The 19,213-nt window shown below is 40.0% G+C and overlaps 2 protein-coding genes and 1 non-coding gene across 4 annotated transcripts in view; 1 reads left to right on the plus strand and 2 right to left on the minus strand.

The window, feature by feature from the left end:
• znf16l (zinc finger protein 16 like) overlaps positions 1-909 on the minus strand; it is a 13,384-nt gene extending 12,475 nt beyond the window's left edge. The window contains exon 1 of the mRNA XM_088347160.1: positions 86-909. Within this exon, the coding sequence (XP_088203286.1) occupies positions 86-803 (718 nt within the window). The 5' untranslated portion in view covers positions 804-909. The remainder of the gene's footprint in view (positions 1-85) is intronic.
• On the plus strand, positions 213-18,875 carry cited1 (Cbp/p300 interacting transactivator with ED-rich tail 1). Of its 2 annotated transcripts, none has more exons than XM_088347162.1 (3): positions 213-764; positions 10,064-10,402; positions 15,610-18,875. In XM_088347162.1, exon 3 carries the CDS (start codon positions 15,648-15,650, stop codon positions 16,116-16,118), a length of 471 nt encoding a protein of 156 aa, XP_088203288.1. In that variant the 5' UTR covers positions 213-764; positions 10,064-10,402; positions 15,610-15,647; the 3' UTR covers positions 16,119-18,875. The 2 variants fall into 2 exon arrangements, with proteins under 2 accessions (XP_088203288.1, XP_088203287.1); XM_088347161.1 differs by having other exon boundaries at positions 15,615-18,875.
• Positions 9,593-9,780, minus strand: LOC148357218 (U2 spliceosomal RNA). Its single transcript, XR_015852146.1, has one exon. It is a non-coding gene; the product is annotated as a U2 spliceosomal RNA (small nuclear RNA).
• Positions 18,876-19,213: the final 338 nt, after the last annotated feature.

Raw genomic sequence — 19,213 nt, forward strand, 5'->3', positions numbered from 1 at the left:
GCTTGAATGGCACTTTTGAGTCAAAATGGTTCTCAACCCCTGATTTAGTGTCTGGAACAAAGATCCCCCCTCAAAAGTGTGTTACCCTTCATTCCAGACGAGTACTCCATTGGAGACATCCACTCGTAGTCGTAGAGACGTCGACTGCTGGACGGCAGCATGTTAAAAATGTCATCCGTGTGTCCTGGAGGCCCAGATGTGCTGATCCCTCCATCCGTCCACAGCTGGAGAGAATGCGGATCTTCCTCTTGGCTGACCTGCTCGCCTCCATCCATCTCCGCAGCTCCCCTTAAGTTCTTGTCCTTCATCAAATAGTCGCAAATGGCGTCAATGTTCTCTTTCTTTACCCCGGGCAGGAGAGACTTTTTTTCTCTTTTTAGGTCCGAGCTTAGCATTTTGGAGCTCCTGAGGGCGGCTGCATCCGGAGGTTCTGCAGCATCGGGAGCCTCGGTCGCATCAGAAGGAGCTTCCACGGCTTCCTTAGCATCCCGCTGGACGTCGTTTAGTTTGGCTTTCAATAGAAATATCTCGTCGCTTTTGTCTCTCAGTTCCATCTTGAGCGCCCGGATCCTGACGGCGAGCATGTGTCGTATTTCGGCCATGGCGGCGTCCAGCGCGGCGCTGATATTCCTGCCCAGGTGTTCGCTCACCGAGCCGATCGAAATTAGAAGCTCCTCGTCGGGCTCCAGGTCTAAGAAATCGCCGTCAGTGCGGCACGTCGACCCGGGAGGCTCCATTAAGGCTCCTTTAGCTTCGGAGGACAGGTTAGTACCCGAATAAGTCAGGTTTCTTTTGCGACTCATCGATGTTTGAATGGAGAAGAAAGCACTTTGAGCTAACCCGCTAGCTAAGCTAATGTTTTCGCTGCTTCGCTAGTTGGATTTTCAGAGTCGGCGTGTAAAGGTAGCGTGCGCGTTAAGACGGATACAACGTGAAGTCACTTTCAGATTAAAAGTAAAATGTCGGTAAATGATATAGTGATCTTTTGACATTAAAAAGTGACAGATGTTACTGCACACTCTGTCTCCAGAATCTAAGAAAATGTGATACATTTAAAAGAAACAAAAAACCAAGAAAAAAAAACTGGATGCTCTTGTTTGAAAACAGAAATGGCCGAATTCAAAGCGGAAATCTAATGCCATTGATGTAGTGATTGAGTCAGGCACAAAGACTAATCGCTATATTACCTAAAATAATTTGATGCAGAAAATGAATTAATAATTTGATGATTAAAACTGAATGAATTTATAGATTTTTATTATATATTTGTCACTGATTTGCAATTTCAACCTCAATAACACTAAATTTTGGGGACCCAAGGATCTCTGTTGGGACCCATAGATTTTTGAGCATGCGAGTCCCCGGGACTCATCACTTTTCGGAGGTAAAATGAACACTGATACATATATCTCATCTCATCTCATTAGCTGCACCGCTTATCCTCATTAGGGTCGCGGGGGTGCTGGAGCCCATCCCAGCAATCATCGGGCAGTGGGCAGGGGACACCCTGAACTGGTTGCCAGCCAATCGCAGGGCACCCAGGGACAGACAACTCGCTCGCTCATTCACACTTAGGGACAATTTGGACCGGCCAATCCACCTGAAATGCATGTCTTTGGAATGTGGGAGGAAACCGGAGTGCCCGGAGGAAACCCACGCAAGCACGGGGAGAACATACAAACTCCGCACAGTATGTCCCGTAGCTGGATTTCCCAACACCTTAGAACTGTGCCGCACACGCGCTAACCACTGCTTATATATATATATATTATATATATATATATATTTATATATTTAGCGCGTGGTTAGTGAGTGTGCAGCACAGTTCTGAGGTCATGAGTTCGAAGCTTCCTGTGTGGAGTTTGCATGTTCTCCCCGTGGGTGCGTGGGTTTCCTCCGGGCACTCCGGTTTCCTCCCACATTCCAAAAACATGCATGTCAGGTTAATTAGCCAGTCCAACTTGTCCCTAGGTGTGAATGAGCGAGTGAGGTGTCTGTCTCTGTGTGCCCTGCGACTGGCTGATGAGATATATATATATATATATATATATATATATATATATATATATATATATATATATATATCAGGGGAGTTTGATTGAATTTGAACAAACCAAACAGCAATGCGATGCAAGATGAACCAATTCAGAGATGAAGAAATACTGACACGAAGTTATATCTGACAATAATAATGAGAGTACTTAAAATAATTTTGCCTACTAATCCTCACATTATCTATCTATTGTTTTTCTCTTTTAAGTCTTTAGTGCGTGTTTATTATGGAGTGCCGTGTCTTATCTCATTGTAAACAATGTGAACTACTCAGTTATCAATGACAATAAAGACAATCGTCATTTTTAATCAAGGGCAATGGCTGGCTTCCGGGCTAGCGCCACCTCCAGGAAGAACGTGTGAATCTTTTGGAGTGGGTTTGATGGAATTTAAACAAAAACAGCAGTACAATGCCAAATAAATTAATGAATAGAAATAAATACTGCCTTTTTTTATTGTACGTTTCTCTTTTAAGTCCTTATTATGTGTTTATCCTGGAGTGCCAGGTTTGACCTCGATGTAATCAATGTTCACTATGTTGTTTTTAATAACAATAAAGACAATTCTAATCCTAAAAAGAAGGGAAACGTTTGTTAATGATGTCCGTAATTAGGTACGAAATTAGTTATTGGCGATGCACCATAACAAAACATACTGCAGGATGCATGCTCTCTAGTGGTCAAAATTATCCGCGTGAGAGCCCTGTGCACGACTCCTGTAGCCAGATGATGGCTGCTAATTATTGTACACAATGGAGCCATTTTGCTTGAACACAAACAGGCCTCTTTTCCTTTTTGCTCTTTCCACATTCTTTGTGGCTCTAATGTCAGCCCTAATGCTCGCGCTCTATCTTTGTTTTTTTGTTTTATTTTTTTGTTTAAAGTTTAAAGAGCAAAAGGGAAACAATATGTAAGCCCTGTTAGAAAATATCTTTTACCGTTGTTCATTACACAGTTCATTATTTTGACTATAACACTCCAATGTAGTTTTGACTATTATTCACTACTTACATTATTGTCACTATTGGCCAATCATGTTGCTGTTCATCCTACAAACTTTAGGGTGGGTTTGTTTCTTTAACCTACAAGATTTCATAAAAAGAGAGGGCTTTTAGAAAAGGTTAGAATTTCTTGACAGAGGTTAAGCCCTGCCACCCACTCAAAACAGTGACGCGGTTTATGACTCACCAGTTGAGAAACACTATAATCAACTATAAACTCAATAAATGATTACGTATGTCCACCAAATCCCCAAAATGTAAAAATTAATTAATCTTATCATTCTGAGCTTTATTTTAACACTAACAATCATATGGTTCGTTTCCGGTTCGTTTCTCTTTTCCACCAGATGGTTACGACCCCAAGTCATACTTTTGGAGAAAAACCCTTGACTCAGGGGAGGGTCATTTTAACTATTTGGTGCCATTTCAGCACTGTAACCTTCACTCAAAAAATTTTAATGGTACATTTTTTCAACAATTCATCTGAAAATACGACTTTCAAACTATAATGCAAAATATATTGGTCCAGCTCAGTTTATAATACTGCAACATTTTTTTACCCATTACTTCACTACTACAACTACACATGACAAATGTCCAACCTGTTATGGGGCATTCTCATTTCTATTGATAACTGTTTTGAATGCACAGTTACAGTAATACTTACATTTTCCAAGAGCTATAATGTCCCTAATTTCACCCTGCAAGGATATTCTAAGGAACATATTAATAAACAAGCTATACATTAAATAAAGCCATGTACAGTTTCAAGGCGTAATGTAATTTCAATATAAATGGAATTTGGCCCCGGGCAGCACGGCGGCGCAGTGGTTAGCGCGTGTGTGGCACAGATATGAGGTCACGAGATCGAACCTCCTGTGTGGAGTTTGCATGTTCTCCCTGTGCTTGCGTGGGTTTCCACTGGGCACACTGTGTTTCCTCCCACATTCCAAAAACATGCATGTCAGGTTAATTGGCTGGTCCAAATTGTCCCTAGGTGTGAATGAGCGAGCGAATTGTCTGTCCCTGTGTGCCCTGCGACTGACTGGCAACCAGTTCAGGGTGTCCCCTGCTCACTGCCCGAAGATGGCTGGGATGGGCTCCGGCACCCCCGCAACCCTACTGAGGATAAGCGGTGCAGATAATGGATGGATGGATGGAATTTGGCCCCATTTTTAAGTTACTTTATTTTGCTGATTCCTTCCTTTTAAATAACCACAGAGACATACACGATATTTGCAGGTTTTATTTAGTGAAGCTGAAAAACTCGATATCCTTGTCTTCTCTCAGAGTCAGCATCACAGTGTGCCCTGTAGCGCCGCAGCTTTTCTGCTGCAGACAAAGGTGCCATAAAAATATGAAATTTCAAAATATCTTTTTGGAATTATACAGAAAATTAATACATGATAGATAAACAGTAAGGGTGAAGAGAGTACTTGGGGGACATTCTATGCATCAGTCACCCATTACTACTATTGTGATGAAAAACAAGCTCGTACACAATGATTAATGTGAAATATTTTTAACATGTTCATTATCCATTTCAACATTTCCCCAAAATATTGGTTCCCACTATAAATAAGTGCAAGAGAGTGGACGTGTTATGTTTTTCCTCATCAGTAAGGTTATTTAAAGAGTGGTACTAACTCTTCTTCTCCTTGAATGTTTTCCATCCAAAAAAATATCATTTTATTATTGAGTAATATGACTTACACGATAGCAAGCAGATGTTTTAATAGACCTTATATCCAATAACGGGGGAAAGTTCACCGTGGGGCACAACATATTTTAAACATGAAAAATGCACTAATAACTGAAATTGATATTAGGTGAGGAATATTATCATAAAGGCAATACAGAAATTATAAAAATCCACGGATTTAAGCCTTTCTCACTTACATTTGTGACAGAATTCAATCAATCATGACTAGGGACATAGAATTTTAGTGTACTCGTACTACAGAGTAGTTTATTCAAAATTTATTCATCCTGCGCTCATATAATTGTGTATAATGATAGAGGACAGTTCGACATACCAGAAAAAACTTTTTAAAATATGTATAAGCCCATTTTTACACCAAATATACCATTTTATGTCACTGGGACTCAAACAGCATCGAATAACGGGAATGACCCCACTATGACCAAGCAAAGCTGAAATAAGGGAACACAACTAGCTTTGTTGCCACATGAGTTCTCCATTCCATTCCATAACAAAGCCTTGCATACAAATCTGCAACTTATTCTTTTCATATACATAACATTTTGAAGTTTTGGTCAGAGAGCCGCCTTTCTTTTTTCTTTCAGTATTACACTTTTTTAGATAGTTTCATCATAAAATAGATTTAATGGATGCAAACAACCTAAAGTAACCCACTCAGTTAGGCAGGAAAGGGAGGACACAGAAAGGAAGCAGGGAAGCATCCCACCTCTTTCCTACTTCCTCCTTTTTTCTCCGCACTCACTTTCTGCCTAATCTGGGACGTCTCGTCTCTCGATTGAGCGAAAAAGCGTCTTCGGTTATGACGCTAACTCAAAACATACACAGGACGACATTGACAGCCTCACAATAGCAAGAAAAAAGGACATCCTTCTTGGCTTTGTTCATCGAATGCGTTTGTTCTATATCCGCCTTGTTTGTGTAGACTGTAGAGCAATGTTGTTTATGTGTGTGACTATTCACTCAAACTCATTTTTTTTGCTTGTGTGATTGAGAAGACGTAAATGCAAACTCACTGCGAGTAAAGAAAATAATATGAATCGTTGGCCTTCTGCTGTTAGCCATTGGGGGTCAAAGCAAACAAAGCACTGTTTTTTAATGAAACTCTTAAGCTAACTATGATATCATTCCTTGTCACCAATACACAAGCTCTGGGAGTAACAGACTACATATACAGACGCTCCCCTACTTACGAACGAGACGATTTGTAAGTGAAATTTGTTCGTAAGTTACTTCAGTGCTATATTTTCTATATTTAAGGTTTATATAAGTATGTTTAAGGCTTGTATAAGGAACCTGTATTGTTTGAACTAAAAAATAAACATTTCATAAAATAATGTGCTCCAGAAAGATAAATAAAATTAAGGTTAACTTACTTTTGGAAGATGAGCTTCAAGAATTAGGCGACTTCCTCCTCCGTGGTAAAAAGTGGCCGATAAAAAGCGATCCAACCATTTTCTCAACAGCATCAAGCTTCCATATTTCACTTTCATTTCAAATGAAATAGCTCGCCTCTTCTTTAAACTTTACACCAACCATATCGAATGGATGCACAAAATATTAAACAATAAAAATGTCAACGTTCTTAGTGCGCTGGAGATGCAGTATAGAATGTTTACACATGAACTAGGAAGAGGAAACGGATTTCTTCTTCGGGGTGGATGCTGGGTGACCTCCCACAGCGCCACACGTCGGTAGCGGCGGAAAGAAGCACAATAGTACTGTCCTGTACTCGGAAAAAGGTGGACACAAAACAAAATCTAAGTTACAGCAATGTCCGGATATTTTTCGACATCCCGAAAAATGTTCGTATCTACTGTTTTTCGTAAGTCTTTGGTCGTAAGAAGGGGAGCAACTGTAACGGTGTTGAGTAATCAGGATTTTAAAAAATGTAATTGTATTCTGTTACAGTTACTGTGCATAAAATAAGATGTAATAAAATTGCAGGTATATTATGTAAAAATAGGATTATTTTGCAGGATTATAATTGTATTTAAAAGTATTTTTATGTTACACACTGCCGGAGGCAATTTTGAAGTTTGGTGTGTATTCGTTTTAACCCTTTTTATTCTTTATATTTTACAGTGGTTAGTGCGTGTTCGGCACAGTTCTGAGGTCATGAGATTGAGCTTCCTGTGTAGAGTTTGCATGTTCTCCCCGCGCTTGCGTGGGTTTCCGCCGATCACTCCGGTTTCCTTCCACATTCCAAAAACATGCATGTTAGGTAAATTGGCCATTACAAATGGTCCCTAGGTGTGAATGAGTGAGTGAGTTGTATGTCTACGTGTGTCCTGCGACTGGCTGGCAAGCAGTTCAGGGTGTGCCTGCCCACTGCCCGAAGATAGCTGGGATGCGCTCCAGCACCTCCGCGATCCTACTGAGGATAAGCGGTGCAGAGAATGGATGGATATTTTACTTTAATTATTTTTATTTTTTATTTATTTTATTGTTTGTTAATGCAACATCTTTTGCAACCTGGTTATCCTAGAAGGGGATTTACCTCATGTGCCTTCTCAAAGTTTCTTCATTTTCCTCATGCCGAGGTTTTTGAGTTTTTCTTTGACCTCATGTGAATGGTCTGTAGTCAGCAATAGTCTGTGGTCTCTGCAGCCCTTTGAGACTCCTTGTGATTAAGGGCTATACAAATAAACATGACTTGACTTGACTTCTTTTCCTCGTACGCATTAGCTTTGTCTACATTCGCCATGTCCATTCACGCCTCTCTTTCGGCGATTCCACACACGCAGCACACTCAGGACCCCGCCCCTCTTCCACCCCACGGAGCTACTAGGGTGCCTGACTACAATACATGACTATACGACCAAAACTTTGCAAGTATAACAGAAAAGCGCCATGTAATTCCATTGCTTCTGACGAGACAACATCAACAAACAAGTATGAACAAATGAAATAACATCAAATTAAATGATGAATGCAATTTAATGCCTTTAAAACTGAACATTCCGTGTGTTTAAAATAATAATGGGTTTTGATGTGCTCTTCATGTGAACTAAGACAAAGTATATCTTATCCGCCATGTGAAAGTGAATGTTTTATTTTTGGTCAATACACTTTACCACGTGGTTAAAATTTGAGCACTTTTTGTTGGATACAAGCAACTACCTGATCTAGTAGTAATTTTATCTACTATATATTTAGTTTATTTTATCGTTTATTTGCACATTTGTTATTACAGTAATCGAAAAGTAATCGAAAGTAATCAAGTTACATTCCTTTAATATGATTGTATTCAGATTATTTTACTGATTACATATTTCAACAGGTAATTAGGAACTGTATCAAATTACATTTTTAAAGTAATGCTCCCAACTCTTACAATGCATCACAAGATGGTTGCAAAGTACTGTTTTACTTTTGTAAAAATTGAGTTAACACTGATTTCACAAGGAGCCATATGCAGCAATAATGTGAGTGTTAAGTAAAAACCAGAGTTTTCAAATGCAGTGATGTGCAGTAAGGAATCTGTTGAGGGAAAGTCAGGTTGATAAATAAATGAACCTACTTCTTATCCAGCATTTGATTGACTGAGAAAAAAAGCATTATATTAACTGTAGTATGGGTACAAATGTTTTATTGTCTTACCTTAATTTATAAATTAAGTCTATAGGCTGCTCTTTTTGAATTACAGCGTCAAAAAGTCCATACAATAAGAAAAAAAATACAAGATGGCTTGATTTGCTTTTAACTTGCTAATACTATCAATTTTCACTGTTTCCATTGTTTAGGGCTGAGGCATGCTCTATTTCTGAATCCATGAGGCGAGAGAATTGTTTGCTTCACCCTACATCTGCAGATGCTTAGCACAGTACATTATATATCAATTGTGTTAATAATATTCATGATGTAAAAATTCAGTGATTTCGAAAATGAATATCTGAAAATTGTGAAGTTCAATGTGAAAGAACTTTATCAGTGAATAAATATAACCTTTTCACATATTTTCGATTTTATATTTTCATGATGAGTGGGCTGTGCCTGCCCTACCTCCCCTGACTTCATGTCACTGTCACTTTATGTCTACGCTTTAATTGTTTATTTGAACACTTTTCAAAGTCACTTTTTTACTCGGAACAGTGTAAATTAATGACAACATGCAGGTCCATGTAAAAAGAGCAAAATAAGCAGTGTTAGATTAACACTAGACTTGGTGAAATGTGTCCACACCCTCGAATTTGATTCAAAATATTTTTTACAGAAAAGTATATATGCACACATCTATTAGTACTAATTAAACATGTTTTAAAGTGTTTCTGGTTTTCAAATTGAACAGTGTTTTTAAAACCCTCCAGTTGAGTGTAATAAAGCAAACACTAACGTTGTCAGTTTTGGGTTAACACTAGAAAAGTGTTGATATGTGTCATTACTTTCAACATTTTTATGCTATGCTTAGAAATACAAAAAAAAAAAACTGAACCAAAAAAAACTTTCTGGGTCAAGCATGATGTCACTCTCCGGCACTCCTCTTAGCCCCTGATTGATTGAACCTAATGTGTTCCGCCCTGAATTGCTCTGATAAAAGTATGACAACAGCAGACAGGCGCAATGAAAAATAAAGCATAAGGGCTCTTTTAACTCAGTAATCACTGTTAACACATACTTAAGACCCTCTTGAGACCGGAGCTTTTGTTTGATGTGCATTGAGGGGGGTTTTAAGGGTTATTGTTCTATCTTCGTTATTCATTATCCATTATCCGTTATCGGTCAGTTCATAATACGCTACAAAGCCTAGGAGCCAGGACACTTACTCTCAGCCAAAAGGCCAAGCTAAGGTCCTAGCCCTAAAGCCTTGCTGCAATCATTGCGAATGCACCGTTCCCGGAGATACTGCAATACCGGGCCGATGCGTGGAGTGGACAGAGCAAGCTCTTATTCCATCTCCGGATTGCAAAAATCAAAGATCATGGCAGTTGACACACAATCCTAGAACCACAGTCGGCATGTTCACATATGTGTACTTTAGGTCTTAAGAGAGTATTTGAGAATATATTTAACTTCAACACCTCAAACAACACACCCCACCTTTAACTCCAGGTCAATGTTAAAAAACATTGTACAAAAAGGCCTAAGTTTTTTGTTTTTGCTGGATCTGTTAAATGTCACCTTGTATTGTAATATAACCTCCCTGTGTTGTCACCCTAACAATCGGTTGCCTCTGTGAGTTTCCTGGCAAGCTTTATGCAAATGAGGGACTGTTTTGACTACTTTGGCTTGACAACTTGACCAATCGTTTACTCACGAGTCCGACCCGTGACATAACACTCTCTCCCTAGCAGCCTCCCTCCCTCCCTCTGTCTGGCCAGTCTGAATTCCCAAAACAGCAACATCTGCTCTCCTGCGGCTGCAAACTCTGGAGACATCTGGAGTTGGATGCATTTGCTGTTCGTTCGTCAGACTTCAAGCGTCCCAATCCTGATCCTGGAGGAGATCCACCTAGTTTTTCCAACCCACTCGCCGAGCTGGTGCTGAAGGGGGGGTAGGCGCTGTGCACTTGCACCCAGCTTGGTACTAAGAAGCTGACTCTGTCACGGGACCAACACAAAAGCGGCTGTTGTGTGTTTTGCTGCTCTTTTGCTTTAAACAAGATCTTCATGGAAGGACATCTGCTGCAGGTGAGCAACTTATTCATGTCACTTATTTTGGAAACTGCCTTACTGACTTGGCATCAGTTTGTGGCTTTTACTGAAGTTTCTGCAACTCTGCCGGTCATTGTTGACACAATATTACAAATAAGGTCAAGTATTTGCTGGTATTTGTAGAAGTTTTTTTCCCTTTTTTTGTAAAGCCCATACATACCATCTTCATCTTCTCACAAAAGAAAGCTGCCTTTCACACTGGGGACCACAATATCTTACAAGATCGGCTGGAAAAATGGATTGGTCTCTAAGGAAATGTCCTCTCATTGTTTAGATCATACCTCTCAGATAGGACGCATTGTGTTTGATACGATAATGAGACTGAGCCTTTTAGTGACACCTATGGCGTTCCGCAGGGCGCAGAACTGGGTCCTTTTCAGTATTAATATGCTCCTGCTAGGTGATATTATTCATAAGGGTAATATTAGTTTCCATTGCTATGCAGATGACATTCAACTCTATCTGCCAATGATTGAAAGTTCTCTGTTAAATTCAATTCAATTTCTTTTGAAAATGTTAGAACATAAGAATTTTCAGAATTTTTGGTGGCCGTGGCCCAGTTTCTCACTAGATAAGAACCAACCCTGCATTGAACAGTATCTTCTCACAAATATGGAAACATAACAAAAAAATCACTATGATGACCTTTGTTTTGATAAGTTATAATGGATATAAAGGTTTAGGCAAATTCACTAAACTTGCTGTAAATTAGTAATTATTCAGAACTCTGACATTCACATAAAGCGAATAGTGGACTGTTTTGATAATAATATGGATTTCCATCATACTCACCAGTCTTTCAAAAATAAAAATATTTTCATTATTTAATATTTTTAAATGCATTAAAATATCAAATAATTGATGATTACCTTTAAATTTACTTTAGACATGTTTAAATATATTTTATTTGGTTTGGTTGCAAAAAAATAGATACAAAAATACACATAGATTAGTCTGGTTTCTCCACTAAATTTAATACATTTGTTTATAATTGGGTACTGTGCTGCCCTCTCTAAAGTATCCCCTTTTTGACAGCTACACAGCTAGTGAGCGATGTCCCAAATATCCAGACTTGTTTCTCTGGACAATGGCCTCAACTATTCCCCTTACATGGTCGCTGTGAAACTTATAACAAAGTAAAAAAAAAAGTCATGTTATTTTACTAAAGCTAAGCTAAGGTACGACGTGCCAAGAACAATTGAAACTAGGCTGCGTAATTTTGTACAAAACATTACTATTAACAGACATTTTCATTCAAGTAATCACACAACTTTCTCTTACAGTCCCCGTATATTGTACTCTTCCTTTGGCTTTTTAGCACTCCTTCTCAGTTGCACTGCACTAGGGGTCTTCAACCTTTTTCCAAGCTGAGAGCTACTTTGTGTCACTAAATAGTGCAAAGGGCACCCACTTTTATACACATTTCTAAAATAGCAACTAAGCTTGATGCCTTGTTAAATAGCCTCAAGATAGCTTGATAGATAGCTGAAAATATATTTTTTGTCCATAAGGACCATGAACTGCAATTTATTGATTTTAATTTCTAAAATAACAACTTATCATGTTGTCACTATGTTGTTACTATGTAATTACCAGGTTAATTATTTAAAACGGGGTTAAATAGACTCAGTCAACCCCAAAAATCATTTTACTAGAAAATCTACATGATCCAGCACTGGTGAGCTATTTTAAGAACAGGTCTGCACCTCAACTGTCCTAAAGGGGCACCTCTGTGCATGCCGGAACCTCGTTGGAGACCCCTGCACAATACAGCGAAAAAGTGGTCAATAATTATACATTGTACCTTTAAGGACGCACATGCTGCTGATGCTAATGCTGCCTTCTGTGCGTCGCTTTTGTTTCCAAAACATGCTAATAACAAGAGGGCACTTGAAGACCACTCTATTGACATGACCTAACCACATGACGACAACCTGATGGAAGGCAGTAAACGTTGGGTCACCTAGTCGGAAAGCACAAAGAGCGCTATTTAGAGAAATTGAGGATAGCATTAGCAGGGCCAGCTACCGACCCATATCGTCTTCCCCCTGACATATTCACATATCTAACCAAATTGTCCAGTCTGCCTGACTTCAGTCCACACCATCTGTAACACTAAATTGTAAATGGAGTATGTCCATACACCAGTGCTGATCTAGCCCTTAAAGGTGTTCTGCCAAAACCACACTCCCGGTGTGAAATGTCCTCCATCGGGCAACCATTACTAAAATGACTTTGTATCTACATTTTGGGGGAATGTAATAGAACAGTGAAGCATGGGGCATTTGCCCCATGTATAGAAATCACTTTTGAGCATCTTGAAAAGATTTATACCTTGGCAAAATAACAATATATATTCTGATTGTTCGTCTACCGTTATGTCCACAGATAATTTGACAGGTCATTTTGACATAACAAGCTTTTTGGTAGAGCACATAAGAGTTTTAAATACATGTGATATTTGGAAGATTACTGTTTTTGAATTGTTGGTTCATCGCAATAAAAGCAGCTCGTTTACGTAACCATCGATTGGTAAGAAATGGCAACGTTAAGACACTAACGTTAGCTAGTTAGCACTAGCTAAATTATTGGGAGCTTTATTAAGTGTCTTTGACATAACGCATACCTACTTATCATAAAATTGCTCGGAAATACATAAAACGTACCTTGTAATAAAATGCTCGCAGAAGATGCTGGAATAATTTGAGGGCTGCCAGTGCTGTGCACAGCACCAGTCCCTCCTTTTGTTTGCATGTATCCATCATCGTCTTCTGTCTTTATCAAAAGGGATACGATAAAATAACAAATCAGGCTTAGAACCATGCCATTTCACACATCCCACCTCACAGCTAGAACCATTGTAAAAAGTCGTGCTTATATTCTTTGATCGTCATTATTGATATTTGTTTCAACTCAAATGCTCATTCAAGTGCTTACCACTGGGATGCTCCTGCTATTGTCACAGCCTTTATTCTGCCAGGGAAGGCAACATTACGCCACATACAAAGGGTCAATATGTTTCTCAAAGGCAGGACAATTATGGGTTTTAAGTGTGCCTTGTAGTCCGAAATATTCGTTATATTCATTAAACTTTGAATGTTCAATATATTTATCACAATGGCAGAGAAGAAAATTCAAATCAAGGGGCCAAGATCACATGAATAAATCTTTAAATATGTTTTTTTTTTTCAAATTTAATGCTGCAGACTGTGTGGCCTTGACACTAATCACTTGATGAATGCACACGTAACACACGGATGGAGCCGCCACCGACAGCTGTTTGGTGTCATTGTGTGTGTTAACTCTATCAGTCGAGTGCAGCTGCGTGCCTGCCTTTTTCAATTAGGTTCTCCACGTACAATAGCAAGGGAGCTAGGGGCGCTTGGGGGGGTCATTACTTTTTCTAATATACTCCATGTCTGACCGTGTGGATCGTGGCAGTCAGCCGCAAAGGTTGATTGTGGGCTACTTGAGTTCGGTTGGTTTGGGTATTTTTTCCCTCCAAATTCAAGAAATTGCCGTATCTTATCGGTTCCTTCGATTACAAAATATAACCAAAGAACGGTCGTTTTTGTACACCTCTGCGGATGACGTAAACCGGGGGTCTCCAACCTGTTTCAAGCAGAGAGTAACTTATTGTTACTAATTAGCGCAATGGGCACTCAGTTTGAAACAGGGTTCGTACAGGTGCTTGAAACCCCTGATGGTGTGTTTTCAAGGTTTGAAAAGTGCTTGAATTTTGGGAGAAGTGCTTCTAAATGCTTAAAATTGTTGCCATGTTTTCTTGGCAGTCTGACTCGATAGACCACGCATTACATGAATAAACTAAAACAAGTCTGCTTAAAAAGGATGCAGACACTGCCCTCTGGCTTTTTTACCTTTATATTTCTTCTGTCCTCCTGATTAATGGCAGCTGACATTAGTTTGTATTGCATTGTTTTATGGAGCGTCATCTCCACCTACGGGGTGTGCCCAAGAGGAAAGGTGAAAAGACCGAGATGCTGGCAAGCTGCATTTTCATGAATAATGGCTAGAAAATAGAAAATTCAAACAATGGCTAAAATGTGAAACACATCCACGTACAGCATGCTGCAACTGAGGTAAATAAAATAGACATCCAACTCTGAACAATGGCAGAGTCTATGTTATTTCCAGGTTGAATTTTGGAAGTAGGGGTAAATAGACTTAGTCAGCCAAAAGTCCTTGTACTAGAAAATGATAGCTACCTGTCGCTGGTGAGCTATTTTCAGAACAGGTCCGCGGGCACCATGGGGTTTAGATTTTAAATTTGGTATTCATCCCGCTGTGGGTATCATGTAAAAATGCAAGATTAACATAGCTATAAAAACAAAATTAAATAACGCTGAAGGGAACTAATGATGAACCTCCTTTTAACAGTGTCAACATATTTCAGAACGTGATTAAATGGACGTTGTATATATTTTAAGACCTCCTAGTAGTAAAAAAAAATCAAACTTCAATCATTAAATAAAATACTGATTTACATTCAGTGCCTTGCAAAACTATTCAACGGCAGGTCATTTAGCAATGAAACGGATGACCTGGTACAACAACTCGTTGGAAACCGTCTCATTTCGGACAGTATTAATCATCGCCATTCGAGGACACACAATGCTAATGCGCAGCTAGCCGGCCGCTCTCTAAATTGCTTTCTTACACTAAAAGGAAAAGCCCACCTATTTCGATTTACTTTAACATTATGACAGTAAAAACATTAATTCAACCTCAATTATGTTTTGTGTGTTATTATTTGTTGATCTATGGGTGTTATTTTGTTACAGTTCTATACTCTGAGGCGGTTTAAACCCTTTGAGGGCTTTTATGAAGGGGCGACGCTACTTGGCGGATTTTCACTTTTCTCAGGTGGTTCTGGTCCCCATTAACTGCAAAAACCGTGGGAACTCTGTATTGCCAGATTTCAGGCTTCAAATTTATACACCCCTTATAAATTGATTTTATACTGAACTAAACAATTATCCATCTTCTGACCTCATGCTTTCAATATCTAATTAATTATGAGTCTTCCATCTTTCAATACAGATGTTGGCACTTCACTTGGTCAAAGAAAATAATTTCGCACACCTGATTATGAGTTAAGAATGAGACCAATGTATTCATCATGATTTAATATTTCTGTCTTTGCATGCTTTTGTTTTGTCTAGTGCAGGTGACCACCTGACTTACATTCACTGCGAGAGCAATGAAGGACATCTCCTCTTCTTCCCCTGCTCTCAACTCCCAGCTCCAATTCCCTTCCTCTGAAAACCCAGTAGGATCCTTCTCCCCGCACCCCGGCATGGTGCCATCAGCCCTGGCCTCGTCCCCCAAGCAACAACCTTTTTGCCACCAAGTGGGGCCGCACCTTATCGCCAGCATGCAGCTGCAGAAGCTCAACTCACACTACCAGAACATGGTGGGCCCCTCTGCAGCCCACCCGACGCCCGGGGCCACTCAAAGGGGATTCAGGGCCTCTAAACAAATCTTGGGGCCCTCCAGCGCGAGTGTGCAGGGGACAGGTCCGAACGCTATCTCAGCCTTTGACCTTGTGGATGAGGAAGTCCTCACCTCGTTGGTGGTGGAGCTTGGGCTGGACCGTGCCAACGACCTCCCGGAACTCTGGCTGGGCCAAAATGAATTTGACTTTATGGCTGATGTGGCTGCCAGCTGCTGAGCACAGAAAAAAATGACAGAGATTTTGTGCAGCTTACCTCCAAACTTTCTCAAACCTCAGTGGAAGAGAACTTTGTCTCTTCAAACTACACTCTTTGAAGCATTTGAAAAGGGGGGGCAAGATCATGATCAAGTTAATGCAGAGGTTGGAAAGACATGGCTCTTTTCATGAGTACATCTAGCTCAGAGAAATTTTACGGGCCATGTCAAACTTCTCTGTATACTTCCAATTTTAGTATATGCTAAGTTATCGCGACATGTTAGCCTCATGATTCAGTCCAGAATATATACTGTAGGGCATAATCCCAACTACAGTTTGCATTCACGCTGTTACACCAACCGACCCCGTTTCGGCTTTACGTCTCTAAGTGAATCCTGTATATGGAAGCTTATTAAACAATGTATGTGCACTATTGAGACAGTTTTTGATGAAAACACGTTATCACCCGAAAACACCAGCCATGCACTCAGAGCAATTTGATCAGAAAAGCGGTTGGGGTGGGCGGATCTCTTTCTCTCTCTCTCAGTTAGGCATTGTTAACACATACTTAATAAAGATAATATTTAAATGTCAACCTAATAAGGATACCTCAAACTACACTCACTACCTTGAAGATACTGTATATGGTATGGCTCTCCAAAAAAAAAATCTATATATTTTGCTTTCATGGCTTTTTGAGTCAAAAAGTTTCCCGACCCCTTAGTTAGTGGACTGAAAAAACAAATTTTGTAGTCCAAGGAGCAATTGCTATCTCCATTTTCCTCCAGGATGGATCCTTAATGAGAACAAGCTGAAAGACAGGGACACAAAGACAGACCTGTTGCTTCTGTCCTCCATTCAGGAACATGAAAGTGGGACACGGGTCGGACTTTATGATGTAGACAATATTCTACTGTGCTCCCTCTTGGAGAAAAATAAGCCTCCTCTTTCTCTCGTTGGCTCACTCACTTTCTGAGCCCGCATAAGGAACGTAATTGTCCGACAAGTGCTTATCTGTTTGCACTCTCCTTTCTTCTCATGTTGGGACCGAGCAGAAGCAGAACACACAACAGTGCGTCTGCACTGGAAGCACAACGGGCGTCCTGTGTGCGGCTACCTTGGCGTGACGCGTTGTCAATCGTTCTCTTGTCTGCAAAAGGACAAAAATAATTATAGCGCCAAATTGGGTCGGCTGAGTCGCTCAAATTATTATTTTTGCTGTGTCTGTATGTGCACACTGCTGTTTATAAGAAACACAGAACTTAATTTTGATTGAGGCAGATGTGTGTTGTCTCCATTTAAAAAGGTGGATTCCATTAAGTTTATTAAACCTTTAATTCTCTGAGCCTGTTATTGGATTAAAGGCACCCTTCAAAGTTTTTCCCATATTCTTAAACGTGCAAAATGTGAAGAAATAGGGCATGGTTTTTGCATAAAATCCATTTATATTTAATCGGTATATTCCAACTAGGCCTGGAGAAGGATGGACGCCGCCAGGACGTACTTACCCATGACACACCACCGGAAGTGGTACCCCTGTGATCCATCCAGGTGATTAAGGGATCCATGAACGTTAATCTTTCTTTTTTTTTCTGAGATAGTGCATTTCAAAGACAGCATGCATGTCTTGTCTTTGTCATCCTGAGCTGCGACATCATTGGAAAAACGCCAGCACACTTGCAAGCCAGTCACAATATTGTTTTACGTGTTAATTAGTCCAAGAGTGTTTTAATTGAAGTTTTGGTGATTTTTGGGGAGAATGCCTAGGTGTTGTGTCGCAGATGGATGTAGTACTGGTACAACAAAGGGCAAGCAGCCAAATAGGGGCTAACTGGCAAAAATAACACACAGAGCCTCCAAAGAGGGGCCAACCAGGACAAATCAACAAGAGGTGGCCGAATCAAAAAAATGTCTGTTCAACCAATAAACACGCAGTGAGAAGCCTGGCTAAATGGGAACCAACAACAAAAAGCAGTTATGGCGATAAACACGAAGTCGGTTTGAAATAAACCATAGGACACGGCAAAACCATGCTAATGCCAGCCTAGCTGGCTAACACGCGGTACAAAGGCAACAAGCGCCAACCGGAAGCAAACAAAACAAGAAAGCCCTTGGAAGCCCAGATGCTAATGGGACGGTAGTGGGATAAGATTATACTAAGTGCGACACACACAGGGAAAAACACAGACGAAAAGCCACAATCGCTGACCGTAAAGGATGCGAAGGCAAACAAAGGACGCATACTGTGACGGCGGCAGGTAAACTTACCCCACAAAGCTTTTGGAGGTCGAAGCTCACAACTCCGACAAAACAGTCACAAGGCTCCCAGTGACAGGGTAAGCAGAGCTCCAATTTCTGCAAGCATAAATAAGCGGGATGCAATCGCTGTTCACAACAATCGCTGTATGTTTCGAAGCTGCATCACACGTTGTGTTAATGGGACTTGCCATTTTGAAAGTGTTGTGTTCCTTCAATGACGTCACAGCTCTAAAGCAAATAACCCAGATGGGTCATTTTTTAGACTAAATATCGGAATGTTTTGCAACATATTTGCATAATTGTGAGGAGTAGCACTACAAGTTCTGTACCTAATTGGAAAATAAAATATGTTTGGGAATACCTTTAACTGGTCCACAGCCAGTCGAGCACCTCATGCTTAATACCTGCTTTTCTAACATCATTCAAACCCAATTTCAAATGCACTTTTGAAATAATTGTCATTTCACTGGTGTTTTTATTTCTATCCATTCAAATTAATAAATAATAATACAACAAGTCTGAATTTGTTTGTGTCATTTGTACAGTAGACTCACAAAAAAGCACATGAAATGTCCTCAAAATATGGAACCGTAACCTTCATGTGACACCTCCTGGTTGAATTTTAGTTAACAACTCTCAAATGCGAATAACTGCTGCCATCTAGAGTTCTTTTTTCAAATGAACAGTATGTTTAGAAAGACTACAGAATGATCACTTCGTTTAAGACCAAAATAGAATCTCATCTCATTAGCCGTACCGCTTATCCTCAGTAGGGTCGCGGGGGGCTGGAGCCCATCCCAGCAATCATCGGGCAGTGGGCAGGGGACACCCTGAACTGGTTGCCAGCCAATCGCAGG

Source organism: Urocampus carinirostris, chromosome 11 (assembly GCF_059441175.1).
Source record: "Urocampus carinirostris isolate Australia breed hairy pipefish chromosome 11, RoL_Ucar_1.0, whole genome shotgun sequence".
Taxonomy (NCBI): domain Eukaryota; kingdom Metazoa; phylum Chordata; class Actinopteri; order Syngnathiformes; family Syngnathidae; genus Urocampus; species Urocampus carinirostris.

Coding starts and splice junctions, on each gene's coding strand:
- cited1 (XM_088347162.1), top strand. CDS start 15,648: ATGAAGGACATCTCCTCTTCTTCCCCTGCTCTCAACTCCCAGCTCCAA.